The sequence below is a fragment of the Chiloscyllium plagiosum genome, unplaced genomic scaffold (genome assembly GCF_037043375.1).
Source record: "Chiloscyllium plagiosum isolate Xiang-an unplaced genomic scaffold, Cpla_swu_hap1 HiC_scaffold_13, whole genome shotgun sequence".
Lineage (NCBI taxonomy): Eukaryota > Metazoa > Chordata > Chondrichthyes > Orectolobiformes > Hemiscylliidae > Chiloscyllium > Chiloscyllium plagiosum.
In genome coordinates, this window is record NW_028270151.1 from 14,988,918 (window position 1) to 15,008,300 (window position 19,383).

The following is a 19,383-nucleotide window of genomic DNA, read 5'->3' on the forward strand; positions in this document are numbered from 1 at the left end:
AAACAAAGAACTGCAGATGCTGGTGATCTGAAAACTTTCTGGAGAAATTCAGCAGGTCTGGCAGCATCTGCGGGAAGAAAGCAGAGTTAACATTTTGAGTACAGTAACTGAATTGCCTTATTATCCATGTCATTCACATAGATAATATATAATTGAGGCTCTGGGACTAATCTTAGTTGCAGGACAAAGTGAGGATTGCAGATGCCGGAGATCAGAGTCAAAAAGGGTAGCGCTGGAAAAGCGCAGCAGGCCAGGCAGAATCCGAGGAGCAGGAGAGTCGGCATTGCAGGAATAAGCCTGATGAAGGGCTTCTGCCCGAAACATCGACTCTCCTGCTCCTCGGATGTTCCCTGACCTGCTGATCTTGGTTGCAAAGAGAAAACAGCTACCCACAGTCCACCTGTTGAGTCCCCTCAGGGTTTTGTTTCAATAAGATTACTCTCATATTTCTAAATTTCAGTTAATTGAATTAGCTATTAGCTGAACGAGGAACAGCACAGCACCAAATCAGGCCCTTTGGCCCCAAGACTGCATTGACACATGATACCTTTCCAAACTAAAAACCTTTTGCTTCTATGTAGTCCGTACTCCTCTAATTCCTGCCTATTCATTAAACATGCTGAAAATGTGTTGCTGGAAAAGCACAGCAGGTCAGGCAGCATCCAAGGAACCAGAGAATCCACGTTTCGGGCATAAGCCCTTCTTCAGGAATGAGGAAAGTGTGTCCAGCAGGCTAAGATAAAAGGTAGGGAGGAGGGACTTGGGGGAGGGGCGATGGAAATGCGATAGATAGAAGGAGGTCAAGGTGAGGGTGATAGGCCAGAGTGGGGTGGGGGCGGAGAGGTCAGGAAGAAGATTGCAGGTTAGGAAGGCGGTGCTGAGTTCAAGGGATTTGACTGAGACAAGGTGGGGGGCGGGGTTGGAAATGAGGAAACTGGAGAAATCTGAGTTCATCCCTTGTGGTTGGAGGGTTCCTAGGCAGAAGATGAGGTGCTCTTCCTCCAACCGTCGTGTTGCTATGGTCTGGTGATGGAGGAGTCCAAGGACCTGCATGTCCTTAGTGGAGTGGGAGGGGGATTCTCCTGTTCCTTGGATGCTGCCTGACCTGCTGCGCTTTTCCAGCAACACATTTTCAGCTCTGATCTCCAGCATCTGCAGTCCTCACTTTCTCCTATTCATTAAACATACCTCCTAAACATTGTTATTGTACCCATCTCCATCACCTCCTCTAGCAGCATATTCCAGGCACTTACCACCCTCTGTGTAAAAATCCTGCCTCTCATCTTTACACTTACCCCTTTTAACATAAATCTATATCCCTGAATAACTGGCATTTCTACCCTGGGGAAAAGACTCCAACTGAGCTGAAAATGTGTTGCTGGAAAAGCGCAGCAGGTCAGGCAGCATCCAGGGAACAGGAGAATCGACGTTTCGGGCATAAGCCCTTCACTACCTTATTCATGCCTATCATCATTTTGTAAACTCATATCAGGTCACCTCTCATCCTTCAATGTTCAAGTGAAAACAAACCAAGTTTGTCCAATCTCTCCTCCTATCTCATACCCTCCAAACCAGGCAACATCCTGCAGCTTCTCCTGTTCAATCTTTCTTAATAAGATAAGCCCTTCATCCTAGGAATTGTGGGGAAGTGATGGATTAGTATTATTATCACTGGGCTGTTAATCCAGCAAATGTTCTGGGGACCTGGGTTTGAATCCTGGCAGATGGTGGAATTTGAATTCAATAAAAATCTGGCATTAAGAGTTTAATGATGACCATGAAAACCATTGCCAGTTGTCAGGGGGAAAGAAACCCGTCTGGTTCGCTAATGTCGTTTAGGGAAAGAAGCTGCGCTCATACTCAATCTAGTCTACACATCACTCCAGACTCACAGCATTGTGGTTGACTCTTAATTCAATTAAGGATGACACTTACCTGATAACTCATTCCTGATGAAGGGCTCCAGCCCGAATAGTCGATTTTCCTGCTCCTCGGATGCTGCCTGACCTGCTGTGCTTTTCCAGCAACACACTCTCAACTCTGATCTCCAGCATCTGCAGACCTCACTGTCTCCTCCTCAATTAAGGATGGGAAATAAACGCTGGCCTAGCCAGCAACACCCACATCCTGAGAATTAATAAAAAGAAAACTCCACTAGATACATGTATTCAACCTGAAAAAGACCCATTAATACAAGCTGTAGATTTGATGGGCCAAATGGTCTACTTCCACACTGTGGGGAATCTATGACTTTCTCTCCTCTAGTGTGTTAACCATTCCTCAATCCATGCATTACTCCCAATACCTATCCTGTGCAATAACTTTTAAAATGACACCTTATCAAATGACTTCTGGATAGCCAAAGACACCGCATCTACTGGTTCCCTTTTATCAACTCTGCTTCTTGTATCCTCAAAGAATGCTAGCAGATTTGTCAAACATGATCCCCTTTTCACAAGACCATGTTGGCTTTGTTTGATTAGTTTTTCTAAATGTTTGTTTCAGCCACTGCCCAGATTGAGACCAACACTTTCTGCATAACACTATTTCACTTCATTCTGCCATTCATCATCTCAGAGAATTCCTACAGCACTGAAAGAGGCCGTTCAGCCCATTGAGACTACTCCAACCCTCTGAAGAGTATCCCACCCCTACCCTGTATTTACCAATGGTCAGTCCAACTAAGCTGTGCAACTTTGGACTGTGGAAGGAAACTAGAGCACCAGGCAGAAACCCAGAGAGAGAAAATGTGCAAATTCCACACAGTCACCCAAGGCTGAGTCAAACCCAAGTCCTTGGTGCTGTGAGTCAGCAGTGCTGACCACTAAACCACCATGCTGCCCAAAGCACTCTCCTTTCTGCCTTCATATTTCCTCTACTCACTTGCTTAGTTCAGTGTCACTTTACATCCATTTTTAAAAATCCTATCCTGAACATCTGTGGGGAGGCATGGTGGCTAAGTGGTTGGTACTGCTGCCTCTCAGTGCCAGTGACCCAGGTTTAATTCCAGCCTCTGGTGACTGTGTAGAGTTTGCACTCTCTCCCAGTGTCTGCGTGGGCTTGCTCCAGTTTCCTCCCACAATCCAAAGATGTGCAGGTCAGGTGAATTGCCTATGCTAATTTGCCCATAGTGTCAAATGCTTTAGTCTGAGGGAAATGTGTCTGGGTGGGTTACTCTTTGGAAAGTCAGTTTGGACTTGTTGGGCCAAATGGGCTGTTTCCGCACTGTAGGGCATCTTATCTATTTGGTTCATCATTTTTCTCAAGTTACTTCAGGGGCAATTTGTTCCCCTATCTTTCACATCAAGCAGTTACATTGGCATTTATCCAGCAAGCTTCATGAAGATCAGGAACACTGTGTGGCTGAATTCCACTCCCTTACAACAATAAAGTGAAAACAACATGGGGACCAATGGCAAACAACTTGGATCTGAGTACAAACTGCACATAGTTGCTTAACTGTTTGTTGAGAGAGAAGAGACAGACAGACGGGGGGGGGGGGGGGGGGGGGAAGAGGAGAGAAAGGGATGGAGGCAGGGAGAAAAAGATGGAGGAAAGCAGACTAGCAGTGAGGAAAAAGGAGGACTGTAGAAAAAGACAGGGAGGGATAGAAGGTGAAAGAATGGAAAGAGATGATGTGGAAAGCAGATACAATATTTAAAAATTGTTTAGATGTAGGAATGTAGGGTTAGTTATTGGGAAAAAATGCAATTCCTTTACACTTTTAATTGCTTAGCATTCTAGTTTGAGGTGAAAGAAGTGAAATGTAGGTTAACAAGAGGCAGTGGAGTTTATCCCAGCTGGCCAGGAGTGAAAGGGTTTAGTTTTTTTTAAATAAAGAGGAAGTACAGATCAGACTGAAGCCCATCTGTAAACGTTGTGCCTTTACATTCATTTTTAATCTTTGATATAGAAAATGTGAAAAAGTTAAACATTAAAGATTTTTAACCAGCCAAGAAAACGTACACATGTATACGTAGATACTCACACCAACACACGTGTGCCTGTATAGGTGTGTGCGCATAGGTATATAAAATATATACACATGCACACATGTATGCGTGTATATACATACCTGAATGTATATGTACGTGTGCATATGTGTATGTGTCTGTGCACATGTGTATGTATGTATATTTATGAGAGAGACAGAAACTAACTGCAGCCTTTGTTTTCCCAGTACTGTAGTTCCACCACATTCCGGCTCATGTTCCTGTACAAACGCTGACAAACTACAAAATGAGCTTGACCTTGCTACTCAACTCTAATAACAAAGTCTAAACTATCAATGGAAACTTACAGAACAGAAACTTAAAAGTCAAACTATGATATCATTCTGTGGGTGGTGATGTACTCCAGCCCCATGGTATCCACTGGTCTCTAAAGGCCTCTATTGCGCTAGTAGACACTGTCCGTGCTCTCGGAAATAGACAACTGGGTGCGGACTTAAACATGAAAGAGGGCCATACAATCAGGCACAATGACCCCATAGACAACCCACTGCCTAGACTTTTCAATAGCCACTTTGGCTACACCCACAGGGAGGACCTCTAACCTTCCTGCATCTGATCGCCATCCTGGCTTGGGTTACCTATCAATTAGACACGTGGGGCTGAAGTGCAACTGATACTTGAAAAACAGCCTCTTAAAAACTAAAGAAAAAGTTCAACATTAGTACATGTGACCCAGTGAACTTACTTCACCTACTGTTGCATAGAACTTTCCTCCGACGAGAGAAAGAGGAAGGAGCTGCAACAGATGGCAACAGCTGAGCGACCAGGCAAATATAAACCTTGGTATAAATCTGATTAGACTGAGCTGCCTCACTCCAACTGAGATGTGTATAAGTTTGGAGTTAAACCCGATACTTCTGCACCCACTGCTACAGTGAACACGTCCTGCCTTAGAATCCCTACACTGTGGAAGCAGGCCATTCGGCCCATCAAGTTCACACCGACCCTCCAAAGAACATCCCACCCAGACCCACCCCAACTCTATTCCTGTAACCCTGCATTCCCCATGGCTAATCCACCTAGCCTGCACATCCCTGGGTAATTTAGCGTGGGCAATCCACCTAACCTGCACATCTTTGAACTGTGGGAGTACCCGGAGGTGACCCACGCAGACATAGGCAGAATGTGCAACCTCGACAGGGAGTCACCCGAGGGTGGAATAGAATCCTGGTCCCTGGTGCTGAGAGGCAGCAGTGCTAACACTGAACCATCATGCTGCCTTTTCACATTCAATCCTTGGGGATGGAGGGGGTGATGCTTGAGGTTATATATTATAATAGCTTGTCAGCATGCTGCGTTGAAGATAAGTTATGTGCCACTAATACCCATAAATGCAACTATAATATACTTCCCAATGAGGAACCGTATGGGGAGGAAACCGTATTGGAGATTTGGTCACTATCCTGCAGAACTGGCCAACTTCAAACAATATGGCACCATGGTATCACACTGGATCATTCGACCCGGAAGTGTCTTACCATAGTGAATGTGGAAAGGAAGTTGACCACTTGTGGAAGAATCTGGAACTTAGGGTTGCCACTTCAAAGTAAATGATCTCCTATGAAGACAGACATCAAGAGAAATAAATTCTCACACAGGGTCTTGAGCCTTTGGAACAAACTTTCTCAAAAGGCATGGAAGCAAAATCTTTAGATATTTTCAAAGCAGAGCTAGAGAGATTCTTGATAGGCATGGGGTTGAAAGGTTATCAGCAGTAGACGAGAATCCCCACAGTGGAAGCAGGCCATTTGGCCCACTGGGTCCACGCCAACCCTCTGAAGATCATCTCACACACACCAACCCCCCAATCCTATAGCCCTGCATTTCCCATGGCTAACCCACCTAGCCTGCACATTCCTGGACACTATGGTCAATCCACTTAACCTGCTGAACTTTGGACTGTGGGAAGAAGCCTATGCAGACACAGGATGACAGTCTATGTGGAGTTTGCACAGTTGCCCAAGAATGGAATCGAACCCAGGTCCCTGAAACGGTGAGGCAGTAGAGCTAACCATCGAGTCACTGTCCCATCCAAGGGTCTGAATGGCCTACTCCTGCTCCCAATTCAATCGGTTTTCCATTCCATTCGTTGCTAGTATTTATTTTACTCCATTCAGTCACAGCCTCACTGACTAAGTACCTACTTACCATCACCTATCTATCCTTAAATGCAAATAAATTATTGGGTTGCTGCGCTAGAAGTACCCAGTGAACCACAGCCACAAAGAAAATAATCCTCAGAAACAAATTCTTGCGTCTGAGTCAGGAGCTGGGTGGGCAAGGGGGGAGGGCTTTGACGTCAGGACTTGGTGGCCAAGGAAGGTGTGTTGATAAAGTTGCTACACAGATGATCAGCAACCTGTAGATCTTCCCAGCACACATCATTGGCAAGCAGTAAGAGCAGGAGACACTCCTGGTCAGCCAGGTGACAAAGAAAATTGAAGCCTCTTCCATCACTGTTCACAGCTCCAGGTTACAACAGGCACGTAAAACATGCATGGGACTACAGCAACTCAAGAGTTGAGTTAGCAGTGGCCCACCACCACCACCTAGATAATGATGGATCCAGTTCAGGAGGCTGTAAAGCTCACTTCTGCTCCTCAACTTATCAGGGAAAAGTAAAAAATTAAAGTCTGAAAGCAATGTAGCATAAAACAAAACAGGATTAAAAAGCGATGGAAAAGAGAGAGATCAAGTGTGGCACGGTGGCACAGTGGTTAGCACTGCTGCCTCATAGTGCCAGGGACCCGGGTTCAATTCCCGCCTCAGGCGACTGACTGTGTGGAGTTTGCACATTCTCCCAGTGTCTGCGTGGGTTCCCGCTGGGTGCTCCGGTTTCCGCCCACAGTCCAAAAATGTGCAGGTCAGGTGAATTGGTCATGCTAAATTGCCCATAGAGTTAAGTGCATTAGTCAGGGGAGTATGGTCTGGGTGGGTTTCTCTTCAGAGAGTCGGTGTGGACTAGTTGGGCCGAAGGGCCTGTTTCCACACTTTAGGGAATCTAATCTAAAGTGTGTATTACACATCATGGAGAGGCTGTGGGGTCGTGGTAATGTCACTTGACGAGCAATCTCTAAACCCAGGCTAATCTTTGGGCTTGAATCCTGCCATAGAAAATTAAGCGGAATTTAAAAGAGACAAGCTAGTCTAAGTCTCACTCTGATTTCTCTCCACAGATGCTAACAGACCCGCTGAGCTTTTCCAGCACTTTCAGTTTTGGTTTCTGATATCACAGATCTTTTGGTTTTTAATCGAGATTAAAGGTGGCCATGTATAAACACTGTTGATTGTCATAAAAGATGGAAATGTGTTGCTGTAAAAGCGCAGCAGGTCAGGCAGCATCTAGGGAACAGGAGAATCGACGTTTCGGGCATTAGCCCTTCTTCAGGAATGAGGAAAGTTGGTCCAGCAGGCTAAGATAAAAGATAGGGAGGAGGGACTTGGGGGAGGGGCGTCGGAAATGTGATAGGTGGAAAGAGGTCAAGGTGAGGGTGATAGGTCAGACTGGGGTGGGGGCGGAGAGGTCGGGAAGAAGATTGCAGGTTAGGAAGGCGGTGCTGAATTTGAAATGTTGAGCTACAGGGTGGTTGGGTCCCCCTCCCACTCCACCAAGGATATGCAGGTCTTTGGACTCCTCCATTGTCAGACCACAGCGAAACGACGGTTGGAGGAAGAACGCCTCATCTTCCGGCTAGGAACCCTCCAACCACAAGGGATGAACTCGGATTTCGCCAGTTTCCTCATTTCCCCTCCCCCCAGCCTGTCTCAGTCAAATCCATCAAATTCAGCACCGCCTTCCTAACCTGCAATCTTCTTCCCGACCTCTCCGCCCCCACCCCAGTCTGACCTATCACCCTCACCTTGACCTCTTTCCACCTATCACATTTCCGACGCCCCTCCCCCAAGTCCCTCCTCCCTATCTTTTATCTTAGCCTGCTGGACCAACTTTCCTCATTCCTGAAGAAGGGCTAATGCCCGAAACGTCGATTCTCCTGTTCCCTAGATGCTGCCTGACCTGCTGCGCTTTTCCAGCAACACATTTCCATCTCTGATCTCCAGCATCTGCAGACCTCACTTTCTCCTCAATGATTGTCATAAAAGCCCATCTGGTTCACTAACTTCCTTCAGGGAAGGAAAGATGCCATCCTTACCCAGTCTGGCCTATATGCGACTCCATACGCTCAACATGGTTGACTCTTAACTGGGCAATTCAGAAAGGGCAATAAATGCTGGCCCAGCCAACGATGTCCACGTCCCATAAATGAATAAAAAGACCTTAAAAGGTAGGTTATGGCCTTACAATGGTGAGGACTAGATACCTGGGTGACAAGCAAATCTAAAGAATTGCAACCAATCTGAAATATATATATATTTATTTAAAAAAGCTATTATGGCAACATAATTTAAATAAATTGGCACAGTCAGTAAAGCTTCACAATGATCTCGTGTCTAGTCTAGAGAAGACAACCAAAAATAAAATAAGCAACAGATCATCACAACACCAGCAACCCCAAACACCTCCACCACATAAATATCACGAACAGCAAGTCGAAATGGTGACGTTGATTCCCAAGTTGCCATTGTCAGCAAAGAGGTGAGCGATGGCCGCGTCAAAGACCAGACAGTCGCTGTTCATGATGGCTGTGGCGACACCGTCGTGAATGGAGCGAGGGGTTGCCTCCCAAGTCAGGCGCCGGCGGTTCCCGTTCAGCTCCAGCCGGTAGGCAAAGTTCTCAGCCTGTTTGCGGGCGCCGATCAGCAGCACGATGGCGAAGAACTGCTGGTGGCCCTCGTACTTCTCCTGCTTCTCCAGCACCAGCATGAAGTGCCGCCCGAAACAAGACTGCATCATGACCCAGTCCACCGCCCCGGGCAGGTTGATGTCCGTGGCCAGGAAGACAATGTCCTCCCCTTGCAGGGTGGTGATGCTCTTGTGGACGTGCACCAGGTGAGACATGACCTGCTCCAGGGAGCCCTGCCACTTGCACGAAGCCCCGGGACAGGGGCAGGAGTAAGGTCGATACTCGCAGGCATCCTCATGGTCTGGCTTCTCAGTGTGATGGAGGGTCAGCAAACATCCAGTCGACGCATACTGGGCGGGGACAGAGAAACAAACAAACAAAAACAAAATGTTTAATGACAGTACCCTCCTCCCTTTCCACTCCTCATACAAGAAATCAACTTTGACCCAGACATCTGAGTATCTCCGCTGAAATATTGTCCATGTGAGCTATTAAAATGCAGCTCAGTGAACACCACCTCACTCCCATGTTAGGTAAGGAGTAAAAACGTAGGAACAAATAGAATTCTGGAGAAAACTCAGCAGTATCTGAGGAGAGGGAAATAGAGTTGACATTTTGAGTCCAGCATGACTCTACTCCAAAACTAACAGCAGAATTGAGTTCTGAAGAGTCATACCAGATTAGGAATGTTAACTTTGTTCCTCTCCACAGACACTGCCATGCCTGCCGAGTTTCTCCAGCGTTCTGTGTTTGTTTCAGGTTTCCACAATATTTTGCCTTTTTTTTAAGATTAGATCACTTACACAGTGTGGAAACAGGCCCTTCGGCCTAACAAGTCCACACCGACCCTCCGAAGACCAACCCACCCAGACCCATTTCCCTACATTTACCCCTTCACCTAACACTACAGGCAATTTCCCATGGCCAATTCACCTAACCTGCACATCTTTGGACTGTGGGAGGAAACCAGAGCACCCTGAGAAACCCACGCAGACACGGGGAGAACGTGCAAACTCCACACAGTCAGTCGCCCGAGGCAGGAAATGAACCCGGGTCTCTGGCGCTGTGAGGCAGCAGTGCTAACCACTGTGCCACCGTGCCACTTTTGTTAAAGAGCACTTTGTTTTGTTGTGAAATCCAAATGATGTCTGCTTACAACTTTTTTTATATTAAAAAAGGAAGATTTATTGATGTCACAAAACTCACCCCTGCCAAGAAAGTAAGAACTTGCATTAATATATGTTTTGTCCACTCACTGTGGAGCAAATTAAGTTTTTCTAGATGGAAGCAATGGAGAAAAAAGTAACAAACTGTGCATGCGAGAAGTAGCAAGGTGCTAATAAGTGGAAAATTCACTTTCCACTATTAATTAGTCCACGAACTGGGGGTGAAGTCCTCCCACTGTTTCTCTTTAAATCAGTGGGAAATTTTAATGGACCAGTGAGGTCTTAGCTTAATGTTCATTGGGATGGTGCCATCTCTGAGTGTTACACTCCTGTCACTGCAGTCGGCTGGATGACCAGTTTGAGAAGCAGAGTGATGCCAACAATGTGGGCTCAATTCCCAACGAACCAAAACGGGAAACAGTTTGGGAACAACTGACGTTGGACACTCACTGCTGGGCAGAACGTACCTGGATTCAGGAGCGTGGATCTTTAAAATGTCATAAGCAGGCACAGAAAATAATCAAAAATGCTAATGGAATGATGACTGGAACTGGAACACAAGGATGCAGAAGTTATGCTGCAGTTATACAGAACTTTGGTTGGACCCCAAACACGCAGATCAGAGCACTTCAGGAAGGATATTTTGGCTTTTTGGGGAGGGAGGGGTACAACACAAGTGAAACAAAATTGATTCCTGGACTTAAGGGGTTAGGTTTGATGAGATATTATATACATTAGACCAACTTTCTTGACAATTTAGAACGTTAAGGGTGATCTTCAAGGCATTAATAGTAAAAGACAGGGTAGATAAAGATAAGTTAGGAAAATCTGTACTGAAAACAGCACATGCTGGAGATCACAGCAAGTCAGGCAGTACTCATGGAGAGAAAACAAGCTAATGTTTTGAATCTAGATGACTCTTCATCAGAGTTTTCAGTAGATAAAGATGAACTATTTCCACAGGTTGGGGAGTCGAGAGCTAGGGGACATGGTCTCAGAACGAGGGCCAGACCATTCAGGAGACACATTAGGGAGCATTTCCACACACAAAGGGTAGGAGAAGCTTGCCACTCTCCCACAAATGGCAGTAGATAGAGGATCAGTTATTAGATTGATACATTTTTTGTTAAGTAGAGGTATTAAGGGCTATGGGCCAAAGACCAGCCATGCTACCACTGAGTCTGTTCTACCATTCAATGGGCTGAATGGTCTACTCTGTCCCAACACTGTGCAGGGTGGCACCCCAGCCAATATAACGCTCCTCATGACAGACCTTGGTCCAAGTTAGAGACAGTGGGGCTCAACTCGGAGCTCACTTCAGCCCACACCAGAAGTGACATACAGAGCAGCGGTTAATTTGTTTCAGCTAAATGGCCAAGGCAGAAACCCCAGAATGACCATAACAGGGTTATTCCCATGAACAGCCTTCTTGTACATGCATTAACATACACTCCTCAAAACTGACAACACGATGATTCAACAGACACACTGTTGACAACTGATGACAATAAGATTCATCAACATATAAGACACATTATAAATAGTGTTACAGCTAACCAAATTCACCTTTAATCCTTCGGGGGGGGGGGGGGGGAGAGAAGGTGGCAAGTGTGACAGAAAGTGAGAATATCCCAAACTCTGATTACACTGTAAATTCCCAGGTAGACTACAGGAGCACAATCAGAGTCATAAAGATGTACAGCACGGAAATAGACCCTTCAGTCCAACCCGTCCATGCCAACCAGATATCCCATCACAATCTAGTCCCATCTGCCAACACCCGGCCCATATCTCTCCAAACCCTTCCTATTCATATACCCATCCAAATGTCTCTTTAGTGTTGTAACTTTACCAGCCTCCACCACTTCAGCTCATTCCATACACGTAACACCCTCTGTAAGAAAAAGTCGCCCCTTAGGTCTCTTTTATATCTTTCCCCTCTCACCCTAAAGCTATGCCCTCTAGTTCTGGACTCCCCCACCCCAGGGAAAAGACTTTGTCTATTTACCCTATCCACGCCCCTCATGATATTGTAAACCTCTATAAGGTCACCCCTCAGCCTCCGAAGCTCAGAGAAAACAGCCCCAGCCTGTTCAGCCTCTCCCTGTAGCTCAAATCCTCTAACCCTGGCAACATCCTTGTAAATCCTTTCTGAGCCCTTTCAAGTTTCACAACACCTTTCCGATAGAAAGGAGACCAGAATTGCGTGCGATATTCCAATAGTTGCCTAACCAATGTCCTGTACAGTCGCAAATCCTTGAGGCAGCACTATTGTGCCAATCTATTTATTCTAACTGAAAAAGGGTGCAGAGTATCGAGTACAGGAGTTGGGAGGTCATGTTGCGGCTGTACAGGACATTGGTTAGGCCTCTGTTGGAATATTGCGTGCAATTCTGGTCTCCTTCCTATTGGAAAGATGTTGTGAAACTTGAAAGGGCTCAGAAAGGATTTACAAGGATGTTGCCAAGATTGGAGGATTTGAGCTGTAGGGAGAGGCTGAACAGGCCCCTTTATCTGAAATGCTAGCGACCAATGGTTTTCGGAATTCAGAAGTTTTTGAATTTCAGAATAAGTGACAATTTGACAGTGAAATTTTTTAGAAAAAATCTTACTGGAGGAGCAGAGTTACTGAATAAAACAGGCCCTGAAACAGAATTGAGGCCTGCCACTGCTGGGCCACACCCCCGCACGTCACACCTGAGTGACTCACATCAAATGGGTATCGACTTGGGTTAACTGTTTGCACTCCAAACAACATTGTTAATGAGAAAAAAAACTTCACAAAAAAATCTTTGGACTTTGGAGCCTTTCAGATAAAGGGCTGTCCACCTGTACTGTTATTTTAGAGTAACTTTTGAGGGAGCCTGATAGAGAGTGAGGGCTTGAACAGGGAACAGCATTATCAAAAGCCCTGAAATTAAGATACTGCAGGCCCCTTGCAAAATCAGACTTTCAAATCCATCACTCGATCTGCCTGATTAAACCAGCTAAATGTAGCAGAGATAAACAGACCTGCACGAGCCAAAAAAAACCCAGAAAATATAAAGAAAGCTGAGAAAGGAGGGGTGTGTCATTTGGAAGGCCGGTAGGTGGAGAACAGTAAATCTACCCCATCATGCTGAATCACCAGTGAAATGTGAAGTGACAACAGCAGAGGAAATGGAAACAGCGTGTCCCACAGCCTACGTGGCACTGTGTATCTGTGCACAGCGTCTATCATGTGGGTGGCAACCACAGTGCGAAGCCTGGCTGAACTCGATAAACCAGTCAAACTGGGAGTAAATACGTGCAATGATTGGCCTTTCCCATTACAGTAAAAACCACAATATGACTGAAGTAGATTCAGGAATTTCCAACTAACTATATTTTAAACTTAACCTGTGACTCAACACTATTGAGCGCCTCCCTGCTGACCCGTGGCCAGTCATGACCTACCCACAGGTTACCAGGGTACTACGTGATTCTAGCTCCCCTTGCCTCTGAGTCAGCCCCAGTTCACTGGTATCACTCTCGCCTCAGAGTTAGAATGTTCAAGTTCCACTCTAATAGTATCACAGGATCCACATAGGGTGGAAGCAGGCCATTCAGCCCATCACATCCACACTGATACTCCAAAGAACAGCCCACCCACCATTCCCTACCCCTGTAACCTTGCGCTTCCCATGGCCAAACTACCTAGCCTGCAATCCCTAGTCACTACAGGCAATTTAGCATAGCCAATCCACATATCCTTCACATCTTTAGATTGTGGGAGGAAACTGGAACATCCAGAGGAAACCCACACAGAGAAGTCCAAACTCCACACAGACAGTTACCAGAGGATGGAATCGAACCTGAATCCCCGGTGCTCCAATTCAGAAGTAAAACACTTTGCTGACATTGCCAGTGCAGCAATGGTAGACTGCTGAACTGTCGTTAATGCTGGTTTTCAGAAGACTTTAAACTGAAGACTGATTTGCTCTCTCGGATGACATTTACAATCCTATGCCACCATTTTGAGGAAGAAATGAGCAGTTGTCCTCAGTGACCGAGACAGTATTTATCCCTTGAACATCAACACACCGAAAACAAGCCAGAACGTCTGTTGCTCATCAGATTACTGTTTGTAGGAGCTTGCTTTGCAAGAAATTATCATACTTCTCACATCACATGAGCAATGACATCTTCAAAAGTGTCTAGATTAGAGTGGTGCTGGAAAAGCACAGGTGGTCAGGCAACATCTGAGGAGCAGGAAAATTGACGTTTCGAGCAAAAGCTCTTCACCACGAAGGGTTGTTCCTTGGATGCTACCAGACCTGCTGTGCTTTTCCAACACCACTCTAATCTCCAGTATCTGCAGTACCCACTTTTGCCTATCTACAAAAAGTGTGTTGACTGCAAAGTACTTTGAGACATCCGGTGGTAATGAGAAGCGCTATACCAATAAAAGTCATTCTTTCAAAATGAAAGTATGACTAATGCCCCTCATTACCTGACTAAGTTAATCTGTGTGTGCAATTAGTGAATGAGCTCTATTTCCACCTTCCCTCACCTCCCAGTTTGATACATTTCTCACTAAGTCCAGGCTACCAACTAGAGACAGTTTTAAATGTGAAGTGAACATTGAAAGCATTGCGGATTCTGGAAATCAGAAACAAAAACAAATTGCTAGAAAAGCTCAGCAGGTCTGGCGACGTCTGTGGAGAGAAATTGGAGTTAATGTTTCGGGGTCCAGTAACAGAAAGCTCAGGGTCATTTCTGTAGACAATGCGTAACTGTTTTCCTAAGTGGTCACCCAGTCTACACTTGGTCTTCCCAATGTACAGGACACCATGTTTTAAGCAGTCAATGCAGGACAGTAGTTTGAGTGAAGTGCAGGTAAATCAGTGCTTTGCCAATTGGATAGGAATTCGGATTTCTTCCCCTCCCCACCCGCAAAAGGTTCATCTACCATTGATGTCTGGCTCACCGACCTGTATTTCCCTACCCCCCATGTGCAAGTTAGGTGAATTGGCCATGCTAAATTGCCCAGTGTTCAGGAATGTGTAAGTTAGGTGCATTAGTCAGGGATAAAATGTAGGGTAATAGGGTAGGGGATTGGGTCTGGGTGGGATACTCGTTGGGAGGGTTGGTGCGGACCTGTTAGGCCAAACAGCCCGTTTCCACACTGTAGGGATTCTATGATTCTCCCGTGGTCAGAAAGGATTTGGAGATGAATGTCAAAACTCTTGCAAACCCATCTCTTGCTTCACACAGCAGCATGCTATACACCCCATGACAGCTGGAGTCGTATTCCATTTCAAGCCTGCTGAAACCACAAATACCACTCCCCTCTCCATGTTAATTTGTCCAGATATTTATAGACCCCTCCTCGGTTTCTAGACCTTGCCCTTGTCTAGAGCGATGTGAAGTACTCATTCAAACCTCATTCCCGCCGTCCGGGCACGCACGCACGCACACACGCACACACACACCTTGGTCCTTTGATGGGCATATCCATCTTGATCAAACAGAAGCCTAGTTTGGAGGCCACATCAATTATTTGTTTGAAAATGGCTAATCTTCGATAGAATTCTACCTTGACTTGACAAGGTGAACATAGGAAGGATTTTTTCCAGAACCGACATCACAGTTTAAGGATACAAGGTAGGCAATCAAGGACTGAGATCAAGGGAAATTTCTTCACTCAGAGTGGGGAGCCTGTGGAACTCTCTGTCATAGAAAGCGGTTGAGGCCAAAATATTGGATGTTTTCAGAAGGAGTTGGATATGGCTTTGTGGCTAAGGGGATCAAAGGAGCGGTGTAGTGGCTCAGTGGTTAGCAGCTCAGTGGTTAGCATTGCTGCCTCAGTGCCAGGGACCCGGGTTCAGTTTCAGCCGCTGGTAACTGTGTGGAGTTCACACATTCTCCCTGTGCAGGTTAGGTGGACTGGCCATGCTAAATTGCCCATAGGTGTCCAGGTATGTCCAGGCTAGGTGGGTTGGCCATGGGCAATGGGTCTGGGTGGGATGCTCTTTGGAAGGTTGGTCTGGACTTGATTGGCCAAATGGTCTGCATCCATACTGTAGGGATTCTATTCTACAATTCGTTCTATTGTATGCAAGAGGGTGATGCAGGAAGAGAGTGTACAGAGTTGGATGATTAGCCATGGACAAATTGAATGAGAAACAAACGCAGTCTCAAAAGGGCTGAGTGGCCTACTCCTTTGGAGATCAAAGCATACTTTTCTTTATTCTTGCACAGGAAGTTGGCATTGCCAGAAAGGTCACCATTTGTTGCCTGTTCTGGACTGCCTTTGAACTGAAAGTAACCTGCTCGACCATTCCAGAGGACAGTGAAGAATCAACAACATCCCTGTGGGTCTGGAGTCTTAAACTGACCAGTCTGGGTAGGGACTACAGACTTCCTTCCCAAAAAAGCTAGTGAACCAGATGGCCGCTCACAACAATTAACCATAGTCACCATTTCTGATACTATAATACTAGCTTCCAATTCCAGATTGTATTAATTTAACTTGCATCAACTGCCATTGTGGAATTTGAGCCCATGACCCCAGAGCATCAATCTGGAATTCTGGTTTATAAGTCCAGTGACATTCCCAATACAGCACTTCCCCTTTGTTGAGGTTTGTATTGAACTTGGCAATACCTGTTTTTAGAATCTCATGAAGTCAAAGGAAGACTGCATTAAGACTGGACTAAAATGCTTCTGTTGCATTATCAAAAAGGTTCAGCAGCAGAGGAAGTGACGGCAAGCAGAGGGGCAGCCGGGAAGGAGAACTGTGAGTATAAATACTCACTGTTTCACCACCAACGGTCATTTGAGTGGGAGCAGCGGCCGAGTTGAGGTGAACCCGGGAGACTACAGCTAAGGTAAGAGTTTTTTTCAAAATTACTTACCTGTAGCGGGCATCGGTGTTTTGTTTTCTCTCTCCTTCACAGAAAGAGCGGGAGCAGCAGAGGAAGTGACGGCAAGCAGAGGGGCAGCCGAGACCCGGAAGCAGTTAGTGTAAGCTTAGCTGGGTTAGTTTTTTCCCCCTTTAAAAGCGTGAAGGAGAGGGATGGTGCAGGAGGGAGGGGTTCCAGTTTTTGGATAACTGGGGTTCTTTCTGGGGACGGTGGGACCTCTATAAACAGGATGGTCTACACCTGAACCTGAGGGGAACCAGTATCCTTGGGGGGAGGTTTGCTAGTGCTCTTGGTGGGGGTTTAAACTAACTCGGCAGGGGCATGGGAACCCAGATTGTAGCTTCAGGGTGCAGGGCCTGGAGTGTAGGGAGGTGAGGAACATGGCATCAATTTCCAAGGAGGGTGCCTGTAAACAGGGAAGTGGCTTGAAGTGTGTATACTTCAATGCAAGAAGTATACGAAATAAGGTAGGTGAACTTGCAGCGTTGGTTGGTACCTGGGACTTCGATGTTGTGGCTATTACGGAGACATGGCTAGAACAGGGACAGGATTGGCTGTTGCAGGTTCCGGGATTTAAATGTTTTAGTAGGGTCAGAGGTGGGGGTAAAAGAGGGGGAGGTGTGGCATTGCTTGTCAAAGATAGTATTACAGCGGTGGAAAGGACGATGGATGAGGACTTGCCATCTGAGGTAGTTTGGGCTGAGGTTAGGAATAGGAAAGGTGAGGTCACCCTGTTAGGAGTCTTTTACAGGCCTCCTAATAGTCCTAGAATCATTGAAGAAAGGATTGGGAAGGTGATTCAGGAGATGAGTGACAGTAATAGGGTGGTTGTTATGGGGGACTTTAACTTTCCTGATATTGATTGGGAAAGCTATAGCTCAAGTTCGTTAGATGGGTCAGTGTTTGTTCAATGTGTGCAGGAGAGTTTCCTGACACAATATGTAGACAGGCCAACAAGAGGTGAGGCCATACTGGATTTGGTTCTGGGTAACGAACCAGGCCAGGTGTTAGAATTAGAGGTAGGTGAGCCCTTTGGGGATAGTGACCATAATTCGGTGATTTTTACACTCGTGATGGAGAGGGATAAGTGTGTACTACAGGGCAAGAATTATAGCTGGGGTAAGGGAAATTATGATGCGGTGAGGCATGACTTAGGATGTGTGGCTTGGAAAAGTAGACTCCAAGGCAAGAGTGTAAATGATATGTGGAACTTGTTCAAGGGGCAACTATTGAGTGTCCTTGATAATTATGTACCTGTCAGGCAGGAAGGAAAGGGTCGTGCGAGGGAGCCGTGGTTTAATAAGGAATTGGAATCCCTTGTTAAATGGAAGAGGGCGGCATATCTCAAGATGAGATGTGAAGGTTCAATTGGGGCGATTGAGAGTTATAGGGTAGTCAGGAAGGACCTGAAGAGAGAGCTAAAAGCAGCAAGGAGGGGACATGAAAGGTCCTTAGTAGATAGGATTAGGGAAAACCCTAAGGCTTTCTATAGGTATGTTAGGAATAAAAGAATGACTAGGGTAGGAATAGGTCCAGTCAAGGATAGTAGGGGGAAGTTGCGTGTGGAGGCGGAAGAGATTGGGGAGACACTGAATGAATACTTTTCTTCAGTATTCAATCAGGAACAGGGCATTGTTGTCGATGAGAATACTGAGGCACAAATAAGTAGAATGGATGGCTTTGAGGTATGTAGAGAAGAGGTGTTGGAAATCCTGGAAAAGGTGAAAATAGATAAGTCCCCTGGGCCTGATGGCATTTATCCTAGGATTCTCTGGGAAGCAAGGGAGGAGATTGCAGAGCCATTGGCCTTGATTTTTATGTCCTCTTTGTCTACAGGAGTAGTCCCAGAAGACTGGAGGATAGCAAATGTGGTTCCCTTGTTCAAAAAGGGGAGTAGGGATAGCCCTAGTAACTATAGGCCGGTGAGTCTCACTTCTGTTGTGGGCAAAGTCTTAGAGAGAATTGTAAGGGATAGGATTTATGCACATCTAGATAGGAATAATGTGATCAAGGATAGTCAGCATGGTTTTGTGAAGGGCAAGTCATGCCTCACAAACCTTATTGAATTCTTTGAAAAGGTGACGAAGGAGGTTGATGAGGGGAAAGCGGTAGATGTGGTATATATGGATTTTAGTAAGGCGTTTGATAAGGTTCCCCATGGTAGGCTACTGCACAAAATACGGAGATATGGCATTGAGGGCGAGTTGGAGGTTTGGATTAGGAATTGGCTGGATGGAAGAAGACAGAGGGTAGTAGTTGATGGCAAAGTTTCTTCATGGAGTGCCGTCACTAGCGGTGTTCCGCAAGGATCTGTTTTGGGACCATTGCTGTTTGTCATTTTTATAAATGACCTGGAAGAGGGGTTAGAAGGTTGGGTGAGCAAGTTTGCGGATGATACGAAAGTCGGAGGAGTTGTTGACAGTGAGGAAGCATGTGGCAGGTTACAGCAGGATATAGAGAAGCTGCAGAGCTGGGCAGAAAGGTGGCAGATGGAATTCAATGTAGCTAAGTGCGAGGTGATTCACTTTGGGAAGAATAACAAAAAGATGGGGTACTGGGCTAATGGTCGGATACT

The 19,383-nt window shown here is 46.0% G+C and overlaps 1 protein-coding gene across 1 annotated transcript in view; it reads right to left on the reverse strand.

Moving 5' to 3' along the window:
• Positions 1-8,369: 8,369 nt before the first annotated feature.
• Positions 8,370-19,383, reverse strand: part of LOC122556202 (E3 ubiquitin-protein ligase SIAH1-like) — a 28,909-nt gene continuing 17,895 nt past the window's right edge. The window contains exon 2 of the mRNA XM_043702750.2: positions 8,370-9,105. Coding sequence (XP_043558685.2) covers positions 8,548-9,105 — 558 coding nt within the window. The 3' untranslated portion in view covers positions 8,370-8,547. The remainder of the gene's footprint in view (positions 9,106-19,383) is intronic.